Source organism: Drosophila montana, unplaced genomic scaffold, assembly GCF_035044405.1.
Source record: "Drosophila montana isolate Dmon_TW-CO22-7 unplaced genomic scaffold, ASM3504440v1 contig_2668_1, whole genome shotgun sequence".
Taxonomy (NCBI): Eukaryota; Metazoa; Arthropoda; class Insecta; order Diptera; family Drosophilidae; genus Drosophila; species Drosophila montana.
This window is the reverse complement of record NW_026997535.1, coordinates 21269-43914: the sequence shown is the minus strand read 5'-3', so window position 1 is coordinate 43914 and position 22646 is coordinate 21269. Positions and strand designations below refer to the sequence as shown.

The following is a 22646-nucleotide window of genomic DNA, read 5'->3' as shown; positions in this document are numbered from 1 at the left end:
AACGCAAAGTGACTCAGCATATTAAATACAACGACAACAACAATAACAAAAAATCCCCTGGCAGTTCTGCACAAAACGAGTAAAGATCAACAAAAGGAAAACTCAACATAGCGTGTGATTAACGCAAATTCACCAGAGCGCAGCAGGCACTGAGAACGTAGCGCGTCGACGCCGACGTCAACTGAGCGCAGAGCAGGCTGTTCACGCAGGCGCAGAGTGAGCAGCGCCGAGCAAATTGCCAAATTTTTTAATGAAGAGTGCAGCGACGCTTTGTAACTAGCAGCGAGGATGGAGCCCACAGAGAGCCGCCTAGACCCACACACGTATATATTCAAGTGAGGCAAGCAGAGATATGCAGCTCAGCTGAGAACGTAGCGCAGCGACGCCGACGTCAGCTGTGGTGTAAATTGCCAAATTTTTGTATCAACAACTGCAGCGACGCGTCGCAGCGAGGATTGCGCCAGGTGATAGCCCCAAACACACACACACACACACACACACACGCACATGCATAAGCGCAGTTTGCCGAGTCAAGCAGAGATTTGCACACACACACAGACAGCTCAGCAGCAGCCGAGGCGGCCGTTTGCTCGGCTCAGCTGTGACGATACTTAGTCGGCGTCGCTGCCGCTGCCGACGCTGGCGCTAGCGCTGAGCTACGACGCCGACTTAAGTTTTGCGTTTTAAACAAAAACGTCTTGCGACGCCGTTCGTCCATTCATGCGAGTTTTTCATTTCGACGCGTCAACTTCAACTTTAAAACGACACACGACACATGCTCGGGAGCAGTGCGCGATCGCGTCTAGTACTTTTCAGTTTCGGTTTCGGTAACGGTTTCGAATTTGGTTTCGATTTCGGTTTCAGTTTTGTTGTGTGGTGTTTGCATTTGAATATTTGCCTGCAAAAGCAACTCGAAAATGCGGCATGTGGCATAAGGATATGCGAATTCTTCTAAAATTGGCAGCAAATAAGAAGAAATCTAAATTATATGACAATGCGGCTGATTTGACACCTTAAAGGGCAAAGTAAAAGCGAGCAAAAAAACAAAATTTCGGCCTCCAACTAATTGGCGAAAAACCCCTAATTTTGGATTACCAGCAGGGAAAGGGAATTTAAATTCAAAAGTAAGTGGAAATTTTAAAAAGAAAAAAAAAGAAAATATATCGGAGCGTATGCGTAATATGTGTGTTATGTCTTTAGATTTAAGAAAAGTGTAAGAAGTGAAAGAAAGAAAAGAATATATTAAACTTAGGCGTGAAACGTTTTTGTCCCTTAATTAATATGTCTATATACATAAGAACAAATATGTGAAAATTGTAATCAAAAACTATTTATATCCAAGATAAGTGTAAATAATTTATTATAAGTACCTATGTCAACTTATCGCGTGATCAGGCCTCTAAAGTTCGTTTAATCAGACTTATAAGATATCAAGCAAATCTGTCGAAAATCAAACAAATATATTATTATTGCCCTTTGCTTGTCATTTACATCGACCTCTAAGCGCGACTTTAGTAAAATAATTGAACATGGGTTGAAATTATTTCGAATTTAATATTGAATTTAAATAAAGGAAATATTTTACTGATCTTCAGATTCTGCACATTTTCCAGTTGAAATTTAAATCATTTTATTTTTGCCACATTTAAATTGTTAACATTTCTTTACGACTGCTGCAAAATGTTTTGCAAAATTGTTGCCATTATTATAATTTTGTTTTGCTACAGTCATGAGTCTTTTGCTATGTGTGGTTATTTCTTCGAGAGTCGCAGTTATATGCATATTTTTGGCATTTTGATCTGTCGATGGGTTATTGTGCAAATATGCAACCGCAAACACGTAGCATGTATCATGATGATGATGATGATGATGTTATTTCCCCCCTCTCGCTTGACCTACATTTTTGAAAGTGTTTTGCATATGTGCAAAGGTCGGGTCAATGTTAAGGTGAAATGAGTAATAGTAAAACAAGTGATGGGTGTCTGGAGTTTATTGGAGCTGGCTCTCTAATGTAAAGGCCCCCATTTGGGGCTTACATCTATATCACTCCATTAAGATCCCAGTTAAAGGTAACCATAAAATATGCCGTTCTTTTATGGCTAGCTTTTCGGACAACAGTTACAAAAGTGTTCAAAAATAGACAAGAAATTACAGAAAATATGTAAGTCAATGTCAAATTGGGCTTAAAAAATAATAGTTTTCAGTGTGTTGGCGTTCGGCAAATGAAATAAAAAAACGAGAAAAAAAAGTGTGAAAAATTATGTGTGTAAATAACGCAAAGAAATGCTAGTTTCGGCTGGGGTGTGTCGAAAGTACAAAAAACGCTTGAAGGTTGTTCCCCACATATGAAATGTTTGCGCGTCTCGTTTGTAGTTCAATGCACGAACTGGCATTGACATTGAAGAGCTGCAAAATGAAACGCAGAACATACAAATCTAAGACTTGGTTCAATTACGAAAACATGCAATTGAGAGTTGCCTAAAAGAGTTATTTTTAAACAAATTCGCACTCGGCTTGGCAACAATTGCAAGGTGCCTTAGCCCAAGCCCAGCTTAGAAAAATATGATCGATTACCTATAAATGTTACTACTTAAGTTTTGGCAATTAACTCAACTTATCCCATAACTGGGCTCATCAATCTTAACTCTTACCTAAAATAAAAATACCAATGCTCAGTTTCGCTTTCAGACACCGCAGACAGCAATTTCCATTTTGTGTGCGCTCTTTTGACCACTTAACTTTACAGCTAAGCCCGAAGAGCCAACAAATTATCCATCCAGCCAGGCAGACGCCCACCAATACACCAATTGGTCATGTCTGGGCACAGAAGTCGTCTTAATTAACCACAAACTGCAAAATAGTTAAGTGCAATAGACGTCACCAAAAAAGCAAAATATCCAAAGAGCAACAATAACAAGACAAAGTGTTTGCTTTCTTGTTGTTGTTGGGTCTTTTTTTGGCTTTTTCTAGCCGTTAAATTGATATATTGACATAAGCTAGTGATTCACGGCGCTGTTTTTGCGCATGTTGCCACATGTTGCTGTTGTTGTTGTTGTTGTTGTTGCCGTTGTTGTTGTTGTTGCCAGCGGCACATTTGCTAATAACCTGAATATACAACATGCTTATAGATACTTTTATATAATAAGCGGCACGCTTTTTAATTGCAAATTGATTTGCCTATTGATAAGCGCGCAATTTCGGCCAGCAGCCCATCAATCCCCCAGAGAGTTGGCGAGATGTAGAGAGGGGAGAGTGGGGAGACACGCAGACAGACAGCTGAACAACGGCAATCAAAAACGCTGTGACTTAGGTCAGGATTGAGTTAGGATTGGCTTTGTTGTTCTTTTTGTTGTTGCTGTTGCTGTTGTGGACACGCTTCGTTGGCGGCCTTCGTGGCGTCTGTCAGCCTCTTGAGCGGCAAGCCAACTATTCATAGGCCAACAAAAAAAAACACAAATATCATTTACATAGTCAAAAAAATATAAGAAACCCATATCAAAAGCAGCAACAATAAGGATTTGTTTTGCTTAGTAATGAGCGCGCTTTGAGCCAAGCGACGAGCCAAGCGACAAGCCAAGTTTAAGCATTAAAGCTAAAACTAAATTCTGCAGCGTAATTAGAGCATTTAGCGAAATGTGTTACAAGCGCTCCACTAAAAATGGCTCGTAAGCTAAGCCGCAAGCAGAGACAACGAGAGAGAGAGCGAAAGAGAGAGAGAGTGAGGGAGCGGGTGAGTGGAAGCGAGATAGCTTATAAGCGTATAAATTACAAAACGCAAGCAACTAACTAGACGCACAGGCAGCAAAACGCAAAAATCAGCAGCGCAGTTGCCGAAGCAGTTGCCGCGGTTGCCGCTGCTGTTGGTTATTGAAAAAATTGTTTGCCAATAATCCGCTGAAGCGGACACGCTTCAACGATTCGCCACGGCAGCCGAGACAACGAGAGAAGAGCGCGTGGCAATTGCCGGAGTTAGCAAGAATTGCCCAGTTAATATATAGGGTTAAAATCTACCTTAAATAACGAAGTTTACGAGTGGCTACTGAAAAGAGGCGAACATTTAAGTAGCCCAACAAATTAGCTGAACAAATGTTTAAGCAGGTGCTACAAATGCCTAAGCAATTGTTATGCTTGATTTGATGCGATCCAAAGAAGACGAAGAACTGAATTAAGATAAGTAGAAGAATGGAGATAAGTTTAGCTAAAGCAAGTATGCCAGTTTTTAAAAACGTTATAAATGGGTTTATTTAATAGAATATGTCCAGACTGCAGCTTCAATTGCGTAATCAAGAAATCTTAAGCACTCAGTCGTAACAAGCTGATCAATAATTATTTTGCTGATTACTGTAATAGATCTGGTCAAATCGGCTGATAAAGCCGAGCAGATATATAATTATTTTGTAATATAGACTCTATAGCTAAAATTAATATTCCAAACTCATGCAGCTTATATATCTAACAAGAAGCAGATTTAGCTTCTTCGTTGCAACCTTTCACTTGAGCCCAGCTGGATGTCAAGTTCGTTGCCTAAGTCTTTTGATTTATATATCGCACTTGCAAAAACAAATGTTTCAACTTGTTGTTTTTGGGCAGACGCAAAGAAATTGCACACACACCACGATACATCTCGATGTGGCTGTTAAAGTTCAGGCCCCTAATGAATAACCATGCAATGGGTAAGCTGCAATTATAGCTAAATACTTATGCTGGCTGGCTGTCTCTTCGGCTCCGTATCGAGCCCGTATAGCGGCAACTTCCGCAATGATTGGGGCGTTTCAATGTCAACGGAGCAAAGGATGAACGAACTTTTCAGGCATTGCGAACATTTCGAACATTTCCGAAACTTTTCCTATATGGGCGCCCATTCCGTTTCAATAATTGCATACAATTTGCCAATCAACGCGTCACAACGATGCCAATTACGATATGCTCACCGCTCCCCAACCGTGCCCGTGAGGTCCCAAGCCCGTGCCCACTTCCTCACACGGCTGATCATATTCCGGCCCTTTGTGGGCGCTTCCTTGGCATTGGTTTATGAAGCCATTCAAGTGCCAATGCAGTCGCTCTTCTCTATAATCAGCCAAAAACGCAGCACGATCCGCTGCAGTTGCAAAAAATTGAACAAAATTGAAATTTTATATACATTAAATAAGTTGGCTAAAAAATTAAGCAAAAATTTATTAAAAATGCATAAAAAGGAGGTGACGAGCGTCAAAAAACCAAAAAAAAAATATGCATGAAAAAAATAAGTAAAAGCGACAACAACAACAACAAGAAAACTGGATGTGGAACAGCTGTCACAAGAGAAAGATAAATGGCGCGCGACCTTCGCACTGCAGCAGCCTCCGTTGGATGCTGCGTGAAATTTATACAAAAAAAAAACGAATAAAAAGCAACAACAACAGTCCAAAATAAACAAGTGCAAGACGACAAACAACAACTACAAAAACAACAATGGCACTCGAATGAGCGGCTACTGTAAGCCAAGTGGCAGCCGCAGCAACAATAACAATAAAAACCACAAATGAAATGTGAGAAAAGCAACGAATTTGTCATACACTAAAGAAATGCCTTTCAACAATCGAATAATATAAAGGGTTTATTTTTTTTGGTAGTCCGTGCCTAATATATAGACTTATGTTCATCAGAACTATAAGACATGTTAAAAGAAATGCAAGGGATTTTAAAATATGGCAACTATTGACCTCTAGTGCAATATATATTTAAACATAAATGTGGGGAAATAAAGTTTAATTAATAAGTTCTTACGGATTTAAATCCTAACAAATTTGGCATGTTTAAAGTCAAGCTTATCAAGAAAAGGAAAGTATAATAGAAGTTTACATTAATTTTAAGTGCAAAAACAGGTTGCTGGTTCGATTCACGGTTCGAACCGTGAACTGCCTGCCTTAAGTTTCAGTTCGTGAAGTTGTCTTTTCCCAACCTTCAAGGCCAACCTACCAGCTTAAACCTCGTTTTGTTCTAGATCATTTCTTAAATTTTAATAAAAAAATTCTATTGTTAATTGCCCGATGTGCTGAAAATATTGCAAGCTCTACATATTTTCATAAACAAGATGCGGGCTACATTTTTTCTTCACCCAAAATTGTCATCTACCAAATGTGGTTAGATAAAGGCAATGATTGGGGCCAAAGTTATGCATACTTTGGTGTTAGGTCTTTCTCAAAATATGTTTATTTTAAAAGAAACTATTTAAAAAACAAAACAAATATTTTGCTATGGCTTTCGGTTGACTTTTGCATGGAAAACTGGTTTCGTTAAAGGTTCGGTTCATTGAACAAAGTAAATTTGAATTCCGGACTCAACTGGTTCGGTTAAAAAAACAGGTTTCCAGCCTTGTTAAAGGACTACAAAGCCAACTTGACTGACTTTAGCTCATATGCTCGACACAAGGCTAAAACCAGGCGCAGCTCTTGACTCATGCTTTGAAATGCACACAAAGCGATTGCATTAGCAGCAACAACAACAACAACAAAGGCAGCAGGTGCAAGCAGGTAAGAAGATTTTTGGCAAATGCCAAGCAGGCACAATGGCTCAGTGGCGCAGTGGCTCAGTGTGGCTTAGTGGCTTGGTGGTTTAGTGGCCTGTTGGCCAACCAACCTACTTACTTCTGGCTGGAATGGCCCGTTTGGTGTGTCTGGTTAGCTGGTTGGGCTGCTGCTGCTGCTGTTGCTGTTGTTGCTGTTGGTGCAATCGAAAGTGTTACTGTTACCAATGAGCTGACCAAAAGCGAGAGACTCAATAACGTCATCAGCTGTTGGCAATGCTAGAAAGCACCGAGCACTCGGGTCTGGGAACTGTGGACTGGAGCTGGAGTCGGAGCTGTGGCAACATTGCAACATGGCAACATGGATCGGTTGCCATATGTGCCTGACTGGTTATAAAACAGTATTTGGGTCAATAGATTTTGTATTTATGCAATTTTGCAATATTTCTTTTCAAGTTGTTGTAATTTCTTTATTTACGCAAATGTTTGAGCTATTTTTTAATCATTTCTAGACAGTTGGCGCGACTGACTGAAATATTTTCTTTTGATTTTATTTTTGGCCTGGCTCCTCAAGAAACGAAAGATGAAAAAAATAAAGAAAATGGCAAAGCGCGCGCCACTTGCATTTCATTACATAATATGCCAAAGAAGCAAAGCGAACAAAAGTGAACACCCCGGCTCGTGTTCAAAAAGAAGTCGAGGCGGCCGAGACGACCAGGTGACCAAGTCGTAGCCGGCCAATATGCCGGAGTCAATGTGTGAAAATAAGCAGAAAATTGTTAAAACGTGTTTCAGTTACAATTTGTAGCCCCAAAGCGCGGGGGGGGCGGGGCGTGCCGAGCGACCGAAATTGTCGTGGGGACTTCTTAATGGATTGGCTTTAGCGGCGCTTATGAGCCGTAAATTGCGGGAAAGCGTTTCTGTTTTAATGTTTGGTTAATTGGGGTGCACGAGAAGTGGAAACGTTGACATTAAATGCACCTCACAAAAACCTCTCAAAGTCCAATTCAACTTGAATCGACAGCTCCGACGGCTCGGCGGGCCCAAGGCAAATGTACACTTTTGGGCTTAGTTTATGAGCCATGAGAATGGGGTCTATAGACTGTCTATAACTGTATCTGGTGCTTCATAAGTCAAGCTATAATACACAAGACAAGCTACTCAAACTCAGTTAAGTCAAATGCAAATTATTTTCGATACTTGGCTCAGTCCAATGAGGGTGCTTGGCTGTCTTCGGCAAGTGCTTTTTTTGCCCAGTTTTTCTGTTTGAATAAAAAATTGTGTTTGTCATTCGCATTTACTAAATTGTTAAGTTGGTGTGGGAAATAACCGATATTTGATTTTAAATATCCTTAGATATACCGTAAATTAAACCAATGAAAAAGTGGTTCTGTCTGTTTTCCCAAATTCCTTAGCGTTCACTGCTGCCGATTCCTGTCCTTATGTATCCTTGGAATGCGTCTCGCATATTTCCTCATTGCGCAAATGTTGGCAAATTAAAACTGGCCTTAATTATTTTATGCTCATTAAGCGCAGCCTGAAGACCAAAAAACTAAAACTTTGCACAGCTCTGGTTTTTTTTCTGTGTGTTTCTTTAGCCCAGCTTGCCGCAAATTAAGTCAGATGCCGGAGCAGAGACAGGGCTTTTGAACTTGGCCCAAAGCAGTTGACAATATTTCGTCTGCAGGCGGCAATTAAAACGGCGCAAAGAAAAAAAAAAGAGACTACAACTAAATGTCATTAATTGTGTTTAAATAATTTTCGTACAGCTTTTGTTTTTTACACAACATTTTGCTCATAACTTAAAAATCGCTCAATTGTAGCAGAGCTGCCGAAAAAAAGAAGAGAAAAAAGCAAAAAGCTTAAAAATAGTAAACTTTTCATTTAGTTATGGGCTGTTATGTCAGACAAACGATTCACTTGGCATGCCTTGAGATGAGCTGCAGATCGTTTAGGCTGACACTCGTGGCTGCTGCATGGCACATAAGTTATGAAAGTTTTAGTATTTGTTTTTAAATATATTTTTCGCTTAGCTGGCAAGTTCGTTGCCAGAGTCTTTTGTTTTTGCTTGTCATGGCAGCGCATTAGGTCGTGCGAATGCTCATGCAGTCAAACGGATTTCAATTAACGATTCGCCCGATCTTCAAACTGCTAAGGAATCGCTGACTGGAAATTGCATTTTCCATTTCCCAGCGTTCTGCTGCGACTTGGCTTAATTTGCATAAATTATCGTGCATGCAAAAACAAAAGTATAATAAAAATATTTTATCTGCCAGCCGGCACGAGCTCAGCACGTAGCGAGTGACAACTGTTTTATTAATTTTATATTGTATTCCCTGTAGTTAAAGAAGAGGGTAAGCTGGTTTTTAATATAAGAGCTGAGAGCATGTCCAAGAAAGTATAGACAGATAAAGCCTGCTTATCTGTTTGCCTTTAGCAAAGTTTTAACTACTAGCTCTTCACTTAATAGGGTATCTGCTAGTTCGGTCCTCTTTGCTTATCATTTCAACGTCTTTATGCTCATGTCCAATGATCATTTATCAACATTAACCATTCAGTATACCATTTAAATGTGTTGTTGTTTTTGTTTTATTTATAGCGCGATTTGCTGGGGTTTCTGTAATACCGGACATTCTTAATAAGTTCCATGTTAGTTCCCTGTTAGACGTATGACTTAATTAAACTAAGAGCCTCGTGGGGCATCAACGAGCTTTTATTGAACCCTGCTCCTATAAAGTCCCCCAAACTGTAATTAAATGTGTTGCGTAGTGGGAAGCCTTAGACACTGACCCCATAAAACGGAGATTAGACTAATTAAATTTATATTGCAAGTCATAAATATGTTGTTGACTTCAAAGCTAACCAACACGCTTATTCTCTAAACTCAAATACTGTTTCTATTTATCTCATTTGACAGACTTGAATTATGGGCTTAGAGAAACATTATTTGAGATATGGACGCACGGCTAGAGATCACCTGCTCCACTGGGCCAGCTGTGGGCGTGGTTGTCGACAACAGCAACAGCAACAACAACTGCCGCAGCAGCAGCAGCAGCCGCAGCCGCAACAACAGCAACAACCGCAAGGGTCAACTGCCACTGGGCGGCGGTCACGCCCACATGTAACACACAGAGGAACGCCGCTGTCCATGTTAATATCTCATGGCATTAAGATAAGCAATAGTAAGTATACACAACTTTATATGCAAGTCATCGGCTACAGTAGCTATACTTAAATATTAACTAATAATTATAAGCGGAAGTGGAAACAAAACGAGAACTCAGCAACATGAAAAATATATATATAAAAAGAGTTTTCCAATTTGTCAAAATATTTGTACATAAGGCACAAATAGGGCATAAATATTTTTGACTTGTATTTAAAACCAGAGCAAACTCATTTGATATTTACTTTATAATTTTTCAATAATTGCATTTATAAAAAGCTCTTTTTTGTTTTTTGTTTTTTTTTTTTTAATTTTTCAATAATTGCAGCTCTTTTATGTTATATTTGCAAATATTTGAAAAAATGATTTACACTCAATTAAAATTAATTAATAAATTTATCATTTAATGTGCAATTAGCCAGCCTAAAGTCAACATCAACAACCAAATTGGTTAGATTTTGTAATTGTTGTTGTTGGCGTTTGTTGTTTACTTGACCAAAAATAAAAGCCAAACAAGTTGTGCGCCACTTTAAACTTGCAACAAAAAAAGTGCTTCGTGGGGCTAAAAAGCAACAACAAATATAACATATATATAAAATTGAAGAAAAAAATCAACAACAAAAGCGCAATTGCTGCTGTAAATACCGCAAAAGTTTTTACAAAACTGGTCATCCAAGAACTGCAACTGCCATGCAAAACGAGTCTTTGGCCAAAAATACCGACAAATAACAAACAACAACAACAACAACAAGGCAATCAACTAATGCAGACTTGTAAACAACAACAACAACAATTAAAACTCAGCAGCAGTGAGATTGAAATCAAGGAAACGGACACACAGACAGTCGCACGAGACTTGCCTAGTTAGCCGCGTTCTGTGCAGTTGGCGACATTGCGTATACGCCGAGTGAGCCGCGCTCATGGAGCTCGAAGCAGCCAAGTGTGCAAACAACAACCATGGCCAAGAACATTGACTGACTCTCTTACACTCTTACTCTCCCGCTCTCACTCGCTCTCTGTGTCTGCTCTCTGAACTTGGCTTGGCCGTATCGCCAAACACTCGTATCGCTTTCGGTTTCGATGGCTTTGGTTTCGCTTTTGATTGCCTTCATTTTGGGCAACTTCTCGCTGCCATTTTACGTTTTGGCTAGAAAAATTTTTTAAGTGTTTTGCACTTGACAGCGCTGTTCGGTTGCTTCATAGCCACGTTTGCAATGTGACAAGTGGCGATATCTTGTTATTGGCTCTGCCAATTTTAAGTGACAGCCAGATGTGACCAATTGTTATGGGGCTGGGCATTTTAAAGACTTCTCTATTACGTGCGATCTGATAAAGGCTCTCTATGATTTACTTTATTATTGGCTTGTTAAATATGCGATAGAATTTATGTTATTATCTCATTTTTATAGTCGTCTTGGCAGTGGGATGCTCTTCACAACGTTTGCCAACTAAGCTGTGCGAGAGTTTACTGCGCATTTGATGCGGGGTTTAATCATTCGAAGGTTTCGTTTAATATTGTCCAAGTGTTGAGCAAAGCGGAACTGAGCTAGCAAGTTCGAAATTTATAAGCTAATCTTAATGCCAAGCGAGTATCACTAGAATAAAATCAAGTATTGCAAGCGTAACGAAAACAAATAAGAAAAGAAAGGGCTAATGAATATGGGTGACAGATAGAGACTCTCATCTTTCTCTCGCTCTCTCTCCGACTTAATCTCTCTATCTCTCTCTCTTTGAATCTGACAGTCTCTCTAACTAGCGCCTTCCTATGCGATTTTCATGAATTCAAGTAATAGTTACAGAACTAAGTGTGTGCTTGAATGAATCGGAATAAGAGATAAAGAGTGATATAATGTGTCATAAGCATGTAAGTGTTGATAGATACCTAGAAAGCTGCCTTAGTTAAATGTATCTGATAAGACAAGAGCCACCAGTAGCAATGACAGCAACACTTTCAATTGATTTTGTGCCACACTGCTTAGGCAATTCTAATACCATGCTAAACAGGCTGACAAGTAAACAGAAAAAGCCATACAAAACATAAAACAGAAGTGAAGCAAAGGCGAAATAAAAATTCGCAATTGAAAAGTCGAAGCGGGTACTTAACTGGCCAGTGCAATGTTGTCTACTGCAGCAACAACAACAACAACAACAACGACAACAACCACTATTAACTGCCAAATACTACAACTAACAAATACAAGCACACACTCGAGTCTCGTACACACAAAGCAAATATGAAAATGTTGCCAAATCAATATACAAGACCTCAAGAGCCCCAGCCCGCGTCGGAGCCGTAGCCCGAGCCTGAGCCAGAGATGTGAAATACTAAAAACCGAAATCTGTAGCTGCGAGTGAAACCGAAATCTGAGTTGAAGACGGCGAAGTCGACGGCGACGGCGACTGTCGAATGAGTGGAGCGGAGTGGCTAACTCTGGACATGGACTCGAGCATGGGACGCGGCGACTGCGGACTAAACGAGCGCTCGACGGCATCAAGAGAGTGAACACAAATTAACACAATTAAGCAGCCAAGTTAGCAATCACAGCAGCCGCCTCGGTTTTGGCCAATTCTAAGTTCGACTCAAAGAGATGCCCGGGGGCAGGGATGGCGCGAGGGCGTGGTATTTGCCATATAGTTTGTGTGCACCGCACAAACAGAAACAGGCGCGGTTGTCGCCCCAGCCACTTCGACTGCCACTTCGACTGTCATTGCGACTGCCACTGCGACTGCCACTGTGACTGCTGCTGCCACTGCAGTTGCTGATGCTGCTGCAAAGGCAACATCCACACAGTTGGCAAGAAGAAGTCTCAGCCGGTTGACTGGACTGGCCAATGCTCACATGGAGTCTTTAGCAATAACAAGTCGCACTCAAAGCTTGGCAGTGTGCGTGAGTTTCTGTCTTAAGATTATATAACCAAATGTGCAGTTGATTCAGTTGATTTAGGCCACATGCAATAGATCGTGCCTAGCTCACGAGGCATTCTCTTGTTCAGGTTTTGGAAGCTGAGTCTTTGCTGAATCTTTGGCATGCACATTCCAAGAGCTACGTTTTGGCAGCCACATTAAAAGATTCTCTTGGCGAGTGTAAAACAATATGTATGTGACAAACATGTTTTGATTTCAAGATTCTCTTGGAGTGAGACACAATTAACATGCAGTGCCATCTGTAGTTTAGCTGTTCCACAATGAGAATATGTTTATTGCATTAACACTTAATGAATTTATCGATTATCTGATCGATAACAGCTGAAATGCTTTTGCTCTTTTCACTTACGGTCCTTTAAACAAAGCTACATACGTTAATTGTTGCTCTGTTTCTCCTTTCTCAATGTCAAGTTCAGTTGTTCTTTTATGAATATTTGCAAATTGCCTGTCTTAATGTTTCTTTTATGCGTTTCTCCCACCACAAGTACGGAGACCTTTCACTTTCGACAACTTGCCCTCGTAATTTTACAGCTTTTCAGTTTCGTTAACATGTTTCTGTTTTGTGGTACACCTCCAAAAAAAAAAAAAAATAAAAGAAAAAAAAAACCAACAACAACAAAAAGAAACTTTCCAGGGAACATAGTCGACCGTTTTTTATTAACCCGCTTCGAGATCGGATGTAAGTGCTTTAATTAAGGGCCGATGTGCGATAACTTAAGAGCAAAATTGCCAAGAAGGCACGTCCAGGCCCCAAAAGGAAGAGCCCAACAACCGGTTCGGAACACATGTATGCCAGCTAATTGGTATCGTATCTGTATCGGTATCGGTAGATCGGAATATGGATGAATATGGATGCAAATTGTAAGGCGTATGCGGCACAAGGAAGTGCGCCCGCCGGAATTCCAAGCCTTGGCCAGTTTCTACAGTTCCTACACAAGAATTGCAATAACTTGCTTAAACAAAAGTGTTTACAATGTTAAACAATGCGACTGAAAGACAGTCGCCGCCACTTGACAGTCAGGTCGTGCCTCAGTTGGGGCACGTTCTGAAACGAAATCTGAGCTTAATTGTTTAGCTGCAGGCGTTGCAAATGTGCAGTTATTGTTGCCGCTTTGTTGTAGACAACAATTCCGCGTCTATTGAAAAGTTGTCCATTTAAGAAATGTGACTAAAGATTTGCGGCCAGCTGCAAGTTACAGCCAGTTATTGTAAGCGCTAATTTTAACAGTCGCTTGTGAAATGAATGTGACCACAAAAAAAAAGTACCCAAATTAACCTAATAGGGCATCAGAGAACTATCTGAGAGACAAGTTAACTGGAAATGGGCTTAACTAATTGCCATTTGGGCAGCCCCTCCAAAGTGGCTGCAAAGTTCACAACATAATTGCGACAGTTCAGCAGCGGATGGAAACTAGATACTAGAGTTCAGTACATTGCATGCTCAGCGGTAATTTTGTACAAAACGAACGTATGACACCAGCATTAAGTGTCTGAGTCAGGGGCTTAACCCGAGGGGGGACTCAATGTGATAAAGCAAAGTAAGACAAGTTATTATAGTTGGGAGAGCAGAGAAAAGTCGGAGTCCCACAAAAGATAGTTGAAGAACTACTTTACAGCTGACCCCCCTTGTCGACGCCACTGTATCTGATTTAACTAAAAATTGTTGCGCATATTTATAAAAAAGCGCGGCTTACTCCATACCGAATATTAAATATTCTAACCAAACTTCTATTAGATAAAAATTTCTTTTAACAATTTCGATTTAAATTTAGTCAATTTTACTAATCAATAAATTATATAAGTATATCATATAGTACAGCAGCTATCGATATTCAACAAGCTACTTTCTAAGTCAGCTCTCAATAACTTAAACAAATCTTTGAAAGGATTTATGAACCGAATCAGTTAAGCATTATCGTCGGTTCAAGCTAAATCCCTGTCTTGAGGCTCGGCTCGAGAGATAATTTAACTCAAGAAGAGAAAGTGTTAAAGATCTTGAAAGACAGAAGCATGGCCAAGTGCAGGAGAATTTGTATTTATAGTTTACAAAGGAATTTAGAAGTTGCAAAGAAGTTTAAATATAAGAATGTATCTTATTGATAAGAATAGAGTTTTGAACATGCTCTCATAAAAACATTTGTATTTAGGAGATGCTCTCTCGACAGTGCGTTACTTGTTGCATGTAATAATTGATATACATTCTGGTAGGGTACTAAAAGACGACTTGCAGCACAAATAGAAATATTAACAACAACCAAGCAACAGCTTCAATACGTGCATTAACAACAGCAACAACTGAGAATTCAGCATTATTGTCAACGGCAGCAGGCGCTGACGTATCAATTGTGTGCCAAATGTTTATTGACCATGTCGACCAGCCCATGCAAGCGTTGTCAGTTGCACCAACAACAACAACAACAACAACAAATACGGCTAATATACATATAGATGTATAATTATTGATATCAACTAATAACGCAACGCAACCAGATGAAGCCAATCGCCAAGAAACCGAAAAGCCGATAAATGTAAACCGGCATTAAATGCCGCGATCAGATTGTGCCGCTGACGAGAGACGGGTATACTCCCTTGACCTTCGGCTTGACAGATGCCCTAAAAAAAAAAGGTGTATAAATGTATGAGCCAGTAGCAGCAGCAGCAGCAGCGACAACAACGTTGCCAAAATGTCAACATTTCGTGCTCGATTTTATGACATTTTACGTAACTTTCTCTGCGTAAATTTTGCTGTTGATTTCTCAGCCGCCGGAACAGAGCGCGGGCGCCACCGATATTCAGGGTCAATGGAACGCTTGAACCTTGTCGCAGAATAATAATAAAATTATCGCGCCCATAGCTCATCTCAGGCTGCAAGATTTACGATCCATGCCAGAATGAAAAATTTCGCGAGCGTTATCGAAAAGCTGATTCTACTGACCCGAAAATATGCACCCTATATATGCATATATATATGTATATACATATAAGTAGTATGTATGTCTGCGCTTATTAAAATATATTTTATGTTTAAATGCTGGGCCTTGCACTTTTGATATTCATTTTTGTTTTTGCTTTTGTTTCTTGGGGCTGGCAGTGCAGCGCGTGTGGCCTGGTCTGAAGTGCAATCAGTTCGTTGACTGTTTTAGGGGGGCGCGGACGCCGAGCGAGACCCGTTGGCATTGTACATTGTGTGCCACCGCCCACCAAACACCACTTGGCCACGCCCACTGTGTAACAAAATGCCAACAAGGTAATGGCAGATGGGTTAATCGAGTCCCCTAAGTGCACAGCCCCATTAATATAACAATTTGCAATCGGAAATTTGCGATCGCAAAATGCGTCTCACTCAACTGATAAGCAAAATATCATCATAAATTGTTTGCGCACGTCACAAAATGTTCAATTTCAATAAGTCGGCCAAGAGCAAGATCTAAAAAACATATATATTGAGTGACAGCCGTGAAATATCACAAAACCCAACCGAAGTGCGGCAACAATTTTATGTTCCTATTTAACGCGAAATTGCATTCATTCAAGGAAAAGAGGTGTGAAAGTCCAGGAAACTGGGTTGGGTGTCAGAGTTGAGAGAGCAGAAAAAACAAACAAATCGCGTATACAAATTTTATATCATATAATAAAACAATTTAAAAAGTTGCAGTTAGCTTTAACCGACAGCCTTAATACTCTGTTCAGCGTGTTACCAAAGTTTTAAGCAGTCGAAAAAGTCTCCAGATCATTGGCTTTGTGACTTTAAGACTGTGACCGCAAAGTAATGGCTTTCAAACTGTTATGTTTTTAGTAAAAATTAAATATATTTAATGTATATATGACAACACTTTTAGCTCGATCTTTTGAGAAGGTTATGAGTAGTTAAGAGTACCTGTCAAATTTGGAGTTCTGACTCCAAACATTTTCGCAATTTACGCAGCAAATCTAGAACTTTGTCTGGCTCGGATAAATAAGAAGCAGGCAGCAGGATATACCCTTTTTAGTATTACGAACAGAATATTGTAAATTACAAAACTCGTGCAATCCTTGGCATTTCGTTCATTTCCAGTTGTGATTAGCTGATTATCTGAGATTTCCACAACGGAAGCATGACGCAGTTTCCCACAGAATGTTTTCTGTCTACGCCCATTTACAACATATAACACCAATTCATTTGCTTAACAAGCTGGTTAACTTTTGCTGGCCAAATATTTATTTGACATTTTTGCGTGTAAAGGTCAACAACACGAGCTGCAGTTAAAAATAAACAAAAACCAAATATGCTGACTAATCGCAAAATTGTTACCAACTGCATTTAACGATTTTAAATTTACTTTCAGATAGACTAGCTGTGATAATTATTGGTATAGTTACATTAATCTTAGGCATAGTTTTAACATCCATACCATGGCTGGATTATTTTATACTAAAGGTAAGTTTGCGTCATCTCAATGTGAGAGCTCACCTTTATCTAATATTATGACTCTTCGTATATTCGCAGAATTTAAGGCTGTGGAATGATACATTAAGCTATCATTATTGGCAAAGACCTGGCGTTATACGCCTAACCAGGGTCTATATCTATAATGTAACCAATCCGGATGGATTTCTCAGCGGCGAGAAGCCTAAGCTGCAGGAAGTGGGTCCGTTTGTCTACAGGTGAGCACAAGCTTCAAAAGTAATTAATAATTATTATAAAATAGTATTTAATAGGGGGGAAAGTGGTTACGCCTTTTGATTCTAGAATTTCGAAATTTATTTTATAAGTAATACGAGTATTTTTATGGCAGCTTTAGCAAAGTGCTCTTTCGTCATGGCTCGTTGGGAAATATGTGTTTAAAATCGACGTTAATGGGTGTAATTACCATAATTGTGTGCTTCTTATGCATAGAACTTAAACTGTCCGTTCGCGCTGCAAATAGAAAGCGTTTTTTAATTGTGCTTAAATATTAAACAGCGAAAATCAAGTCCAAATTACACAAACGGTTATCTGTGCTTTTAATAGATACTACTTGAACTTTGCGGTCAGCACGCTAAATGAGAAATAGATGCGATCGTTACATATATTCATATTCTAAAATCCCAATTGGACATTTTAATTGAAATTTCAGATATACAGATAATTATGATTGATTAGCTCACATAAATCTAATGCATATTTGGCTTAAATCGAATTCACAACAATGCTAAATAAATTGCATCAATTTGAATCTTTTCCATTTTATCACTTAATAAAACAAGCAATTATTTCGAGCATAAGATAACTTGCAACAGCTTCGGTTGCAACTGCAGCAGCTTCACGAGATTTGCCAATAAACTGCTGACAATTCACGCCTAAACGTCGAGTCACTGAGCCGCTGCCAGGCAGCAACCGCAGCCGCTGCTGTTGCCATTAATTGAGCCATCAAATCAAGAAAATAACAAAGCACCGCAGATCACAAACGGGAGCGGGCTTAAATAATATGTGTATCCGAGAATGTGAAGTTTGACAAGTTGCGGGACCGCCCAGAGTTTAAACCAGTTCGAATGAAGGATAACGGGCCAAGAGCAGGCGATCGGTGATTAATATCACCAGATACAGATACAGATACAGATACAGATACAGATACAGATACAGATACAGATACAGATACAGATACAGATACAGATACAGATACAGATACAGATACAGATACAGATACAGATACAGATACAGATACAGATACAGATACAGATACAGATACAGATACAGATACAGATACAGATACAGATACAGATACAGATACAGATACAGATACAGATACAGATACAGATACAGATACAGATACAGATACAGATACAGATACAGATACAGATACAGATACAGATACAGATACAGATACAGATACAGATACAGATACAGATACAGATACAGATACAGATACAGATACAGATACAGATACAGATACAGATACAGATACAGATACAGATACAGATACAGATACAGATACAGATACAGATACAGATACAGATACAGATACAGATACAGATACAGATACAGATACAGATACAGATACAGATACAGATACAGATACAGATACAGATACAGATACAGATACAGATACAGATACAGATACAGATACAGATACAGATACAGATACAGATACAGATACAGATACAGATACAGATACAGATACAGATACAGATACAGATACAGATACAATACAGATACAGATACAGATACAGATACAGATACAGATACAGATACAGATACAGATACAGATACAGATACAGATACAGATACAGATACAGATACAGATACAGATACAGATACAGATACAGATACAGATACAGATACAGATACAGATACAGATACAGATACAGATACAGATACAGATACAGATACAGATACAGATACAGATACAGATACAGATACAGATACAGATACAGATACAGATACAGATACAGATACAGATACAGATACAGATACAGATACAGATACAGATACAGATACAGATACAGATACAGATACAGATACAGATACAGATACAGATACAGATACAGATACAGATACAGATACAGATACAGATACAGATACAGATACAGATACAGATACAGATACAGATACAGATACAGATACAGATACAGATACAGATACAGATACAGATACAGATACAGATACAGATACAGATACAGATACAGATACAGATACAGATACAGATACAGATACAGATACAGATACAGATACAGATACAGATACAGATACAGATACAGATACAGATACAGATACAGATACAGATACAGATACAGATACAGATACAGATACAGATACAGATACAGATACAGATACAGATACAGATACAGATACAGATACAGATACAGATACAGATACAGATACAGATACAGATACAGATACAGATACAGATACAGATACAGATACAGATACAGATACAGATACAGATACAGATACAGATACAGATACAGATACAGATACAGATACAGATACAGATACAGATACAGATACAGATACAGATACAGATACAGATACAGATACAGATACAGATACAGATACAGATACAGATACAGATTCATTTACAGATAAAGATAAAGATACAGTTACATACTGCTTGAATTTAAATGCAATTAGGGTGAATCTACAATTTCATGACGATTTGATGGATTACTTAAAGACAACAACAACAACAATAACAAATCATTTTGCTGTCATGAAATGACTACGTCAAACGGTAGCTGCTTAAAACGCCACTAAAACGCCACAAAAACGCCAAAGCGTTTGTCATCTTATTTTGTTGTTTCGTTTCGTTTCTTCGTTTTTTTTTTTATATTTTTTTTGTCCACATTTCTCCGAGTGCGACAAATGAACTTGACATTCAGTTGGGTTGGGCTGTTCGCTTTGTGGATCTCTTTTTGTTTTAACGAGCACCGTCCCTGACTTTGGGCTTTGACTGGCGGCCAACCGAGTTTGACACGTGCCGTTGATATGAGCTACGATTACGAAAATGTAACAAAACTGAACTTTTATTGATTGTTGATATTGTTGCCTTTGCAGGGAAGACATGGAGAAGGTGAATGTGAAATTCCATGATAACAATTACACGGTGTCATATCAGCATAAGAAAATATTACAATTTGTTCCTGAACTGAGTATTGATAAGAATACGCCCATAGTCACGCCCAACATACCAATGCTGGTAAGTAGACAATTGCCTGATTTATTTATCAGATTATATGATATTTAAATATCGAATGATATAAGTCTACCTACACTATCCTACATGCTGTAAATAACCAAATATAATTTCTTTCCTCTAGACCCTCACAAGTCTGAGTCCCAAGCTGGGCTATCTGCTGTCCAAGACGATATCCTTTGTGCTAACTGCGGCCAAGCTGAAGCCCTTCATCAATGTGACTGCGGATCAGCTGGTCTTTGGGTATGACGACGCGCTGGTCAGTCTGGCGCACAGATTCTATCCAAAGCACATGCGGCCCATGGAAAGGATGGGCTTGCTGCTCGGACGCAACGGCACACTGACTGAGGTATCCAACATTAAGACGGGCTACCAGGGCATGGAGCAGTTTGGCTATATTGATTCGCTCAATGGCATGAATCACCTGCCGCACTGGAACGAGGAGCCCTGCACGAGCATAGCCGGCTCGGAGGGCTCATTCTTTCCGCCGCGCGACATTACCAAGTCGGATGTGGTGCACATCTACGACAAGGATCTGTGCCGCATAATACCGCTCAAGTATGTGGAGCGTGTCGAGAAGGACGGCCTGGCCGCAGATCTCTATCGATTGCCCAACAATTCGTACGGCGACGCAGCGAACAATCCGGACAACAAATGCTACGATGTCAACGACTACGATGCCGTTAGGGGCCTGCAGAACATCAGCCCATGTCAGTATGGCGCACCTGTGTATATATCCAATCCACATTTCTATGATGCGGACCCGGAGCTGCTCGACGCGGTCGAAGGTCTAGAGCCGCAGCGCGACAAACACGAAACCTACTTCAAAATACAACCGGTAAGATTTCTCCCTGCCCCGAGTCGAGATCTAAGCTGATTCTAATGGTCGTTTAGAAACTTGGAGTGCCGCTGGAGGGCAAGGTGCGCATACAGCTGAATCTGAAGGTGACGCGGGCCAAGGACGTGCATCCAGTGCGTGATTTTCGTGATTTCGTATTTCCGGTCATGTGGCTCGAAGAGGTGGGTTAATTGCTCCGCCCAGCCATGAATGAGATAACATCTGTGTAAACCCATTTTACAGGGCATCTCGGAACTGACGCCCGCCATCCGGGGCTGGCTGTATCTGGCCACTGTCATTGCGCCGCACGCTGTGCCCATTGGCTCCTATCTGATGATCATGGGCGGCGCCTCGGCTGTCATTTTCAGCTTTGTGCGTGCCTATCAGAACTTTGTGTTCGCACGCGATCCCTCGCTGGAGATACTCGAGATGGGCAGACGTTCGCTGCGGCGCGGCAGCAGCTTCATTGCCCACCAGCAGCACAAGCTGCTGCAGCATCATCGGGACAGCTATGTGCTGCTGCGCACCCACATGCCACATGCCATGAGCGCCTGCCTCGATCCCGAGCGCGACAGGGACGATGTGCAGCCGATAATTGACAACAGTGTGGCAAGCAATCAGGATGCATAGCTTTAAGTTATATGTTTGTGCGAGTGTGTGTGCGAGTGTGTGTGTCCGAGTGTGTGAGTGTGTGCGAGTGCGTGTGTTTGTGCTTAGCTTTAGTCACGTTCTGGCCAAAATCGTGGCATAAACTGCTGCCAAATGAAAAACAAAACGGTTTCGATGTTTTACAGGGTTTTTTTTTCTATTCACTTCATTTGCACACCTGAACCGACAATTCCACAATTCATATTCTTGCAACCAAAAGCCAAATCGGGTTTGCTAGTTATTTAGTACATATGCATATGCGCATACTTATCTATAGATATTTGTAACTTGTACATAATTGTAATTCGCAACTTGTTGAAGCGACAAGAACAATGAATTCACTAGTCATTTTTACAATGTGAAAAATGCGAGCTCGTTTCTAGTTCTACTTAGTTAGTTAGTTAGCTCGGCTAAATTAAATACATAATTTTAATTTACAATTAATTAAAAATACTGTTTTTAGGCAGCGGTTAAAACGCAAACTTTTACGATTTTTGTATATAGGAAATAAATGTACAACTTTTCTTTCCGGCATGAAATATTGTTGCTTGGAAAAGTTCCTTAAGATTTTACAGGCTGATAAATCACAGGCAGCGCTCGAATTGCCAGGAACTACATAAAGCACAAAACGCCAGACATAATTTAAGGCCACCACGTAAAGAAAGGCAATTCGTTTGTAATACCCCAGAAAAAGGGCTGAAAAGGGTATACAAGGTTGGAGCGAATGCGGCAGGCGAACCTTGCAGTTGATTTGACGAAGCCAGTTAATGCCATGTTTAAACCGATCCGATTGGAGAACAGCAATCCAATTCTTTAACCAGGATCGGAACCATAAGCAGGTTTAATTAAGAACAGCCGGAGCGAAGCTCAACATTTGTAAGAAATGGTTCGATACAAAATAAACTTCCATGT

At 40.0% G+C, this 22646-nt stretch overlaps 1 protein-coding gene across 2 annotated transcripts; it reads left to right on the top strand.

Moving 5' to 3' along the window:
* The first annotated feature begins 715 nt into the window (after positions 1-715).
* On the top strand, positions 716-22232 carry dsb (debris buster). 2 transcript variants are annotated; one of them, XM_064683911.1, is made up of 8 exons: positions 716-1124; positions 9423-9687; positions 16922-17013; positions 17083-17240; positions 20110-20251; positions 20373-21086; positions 21143-21268; positions 21330-22232. In XM_064683911.1, the coding sequence occupies exons 2-8, from the start codon at positions 9432-9434 to the stop codon at positions 21714-21716; spliced, it is 1875 nt and encodes a 624-aa protein (XP_064539981.1). In that variant the 5' UTR covers positions 716-1124; positions 9423-9431; the 3' UTR covers positions 21717-22232. The 2 variants fall into 2 exon arrangements, with proteins under 2 accessions (XP_064539981.1, XP_064539982.1); XM_064683912.1 differs by lacking the exons at positions 716-1124; positions 9423-9687 and adding an exon at positions 15731-15843 and having other exon boundaries at positions 16926-17013; positions 21330-22229.
* Positions 22233-22646: the final 414 nt, after the last annotated feature.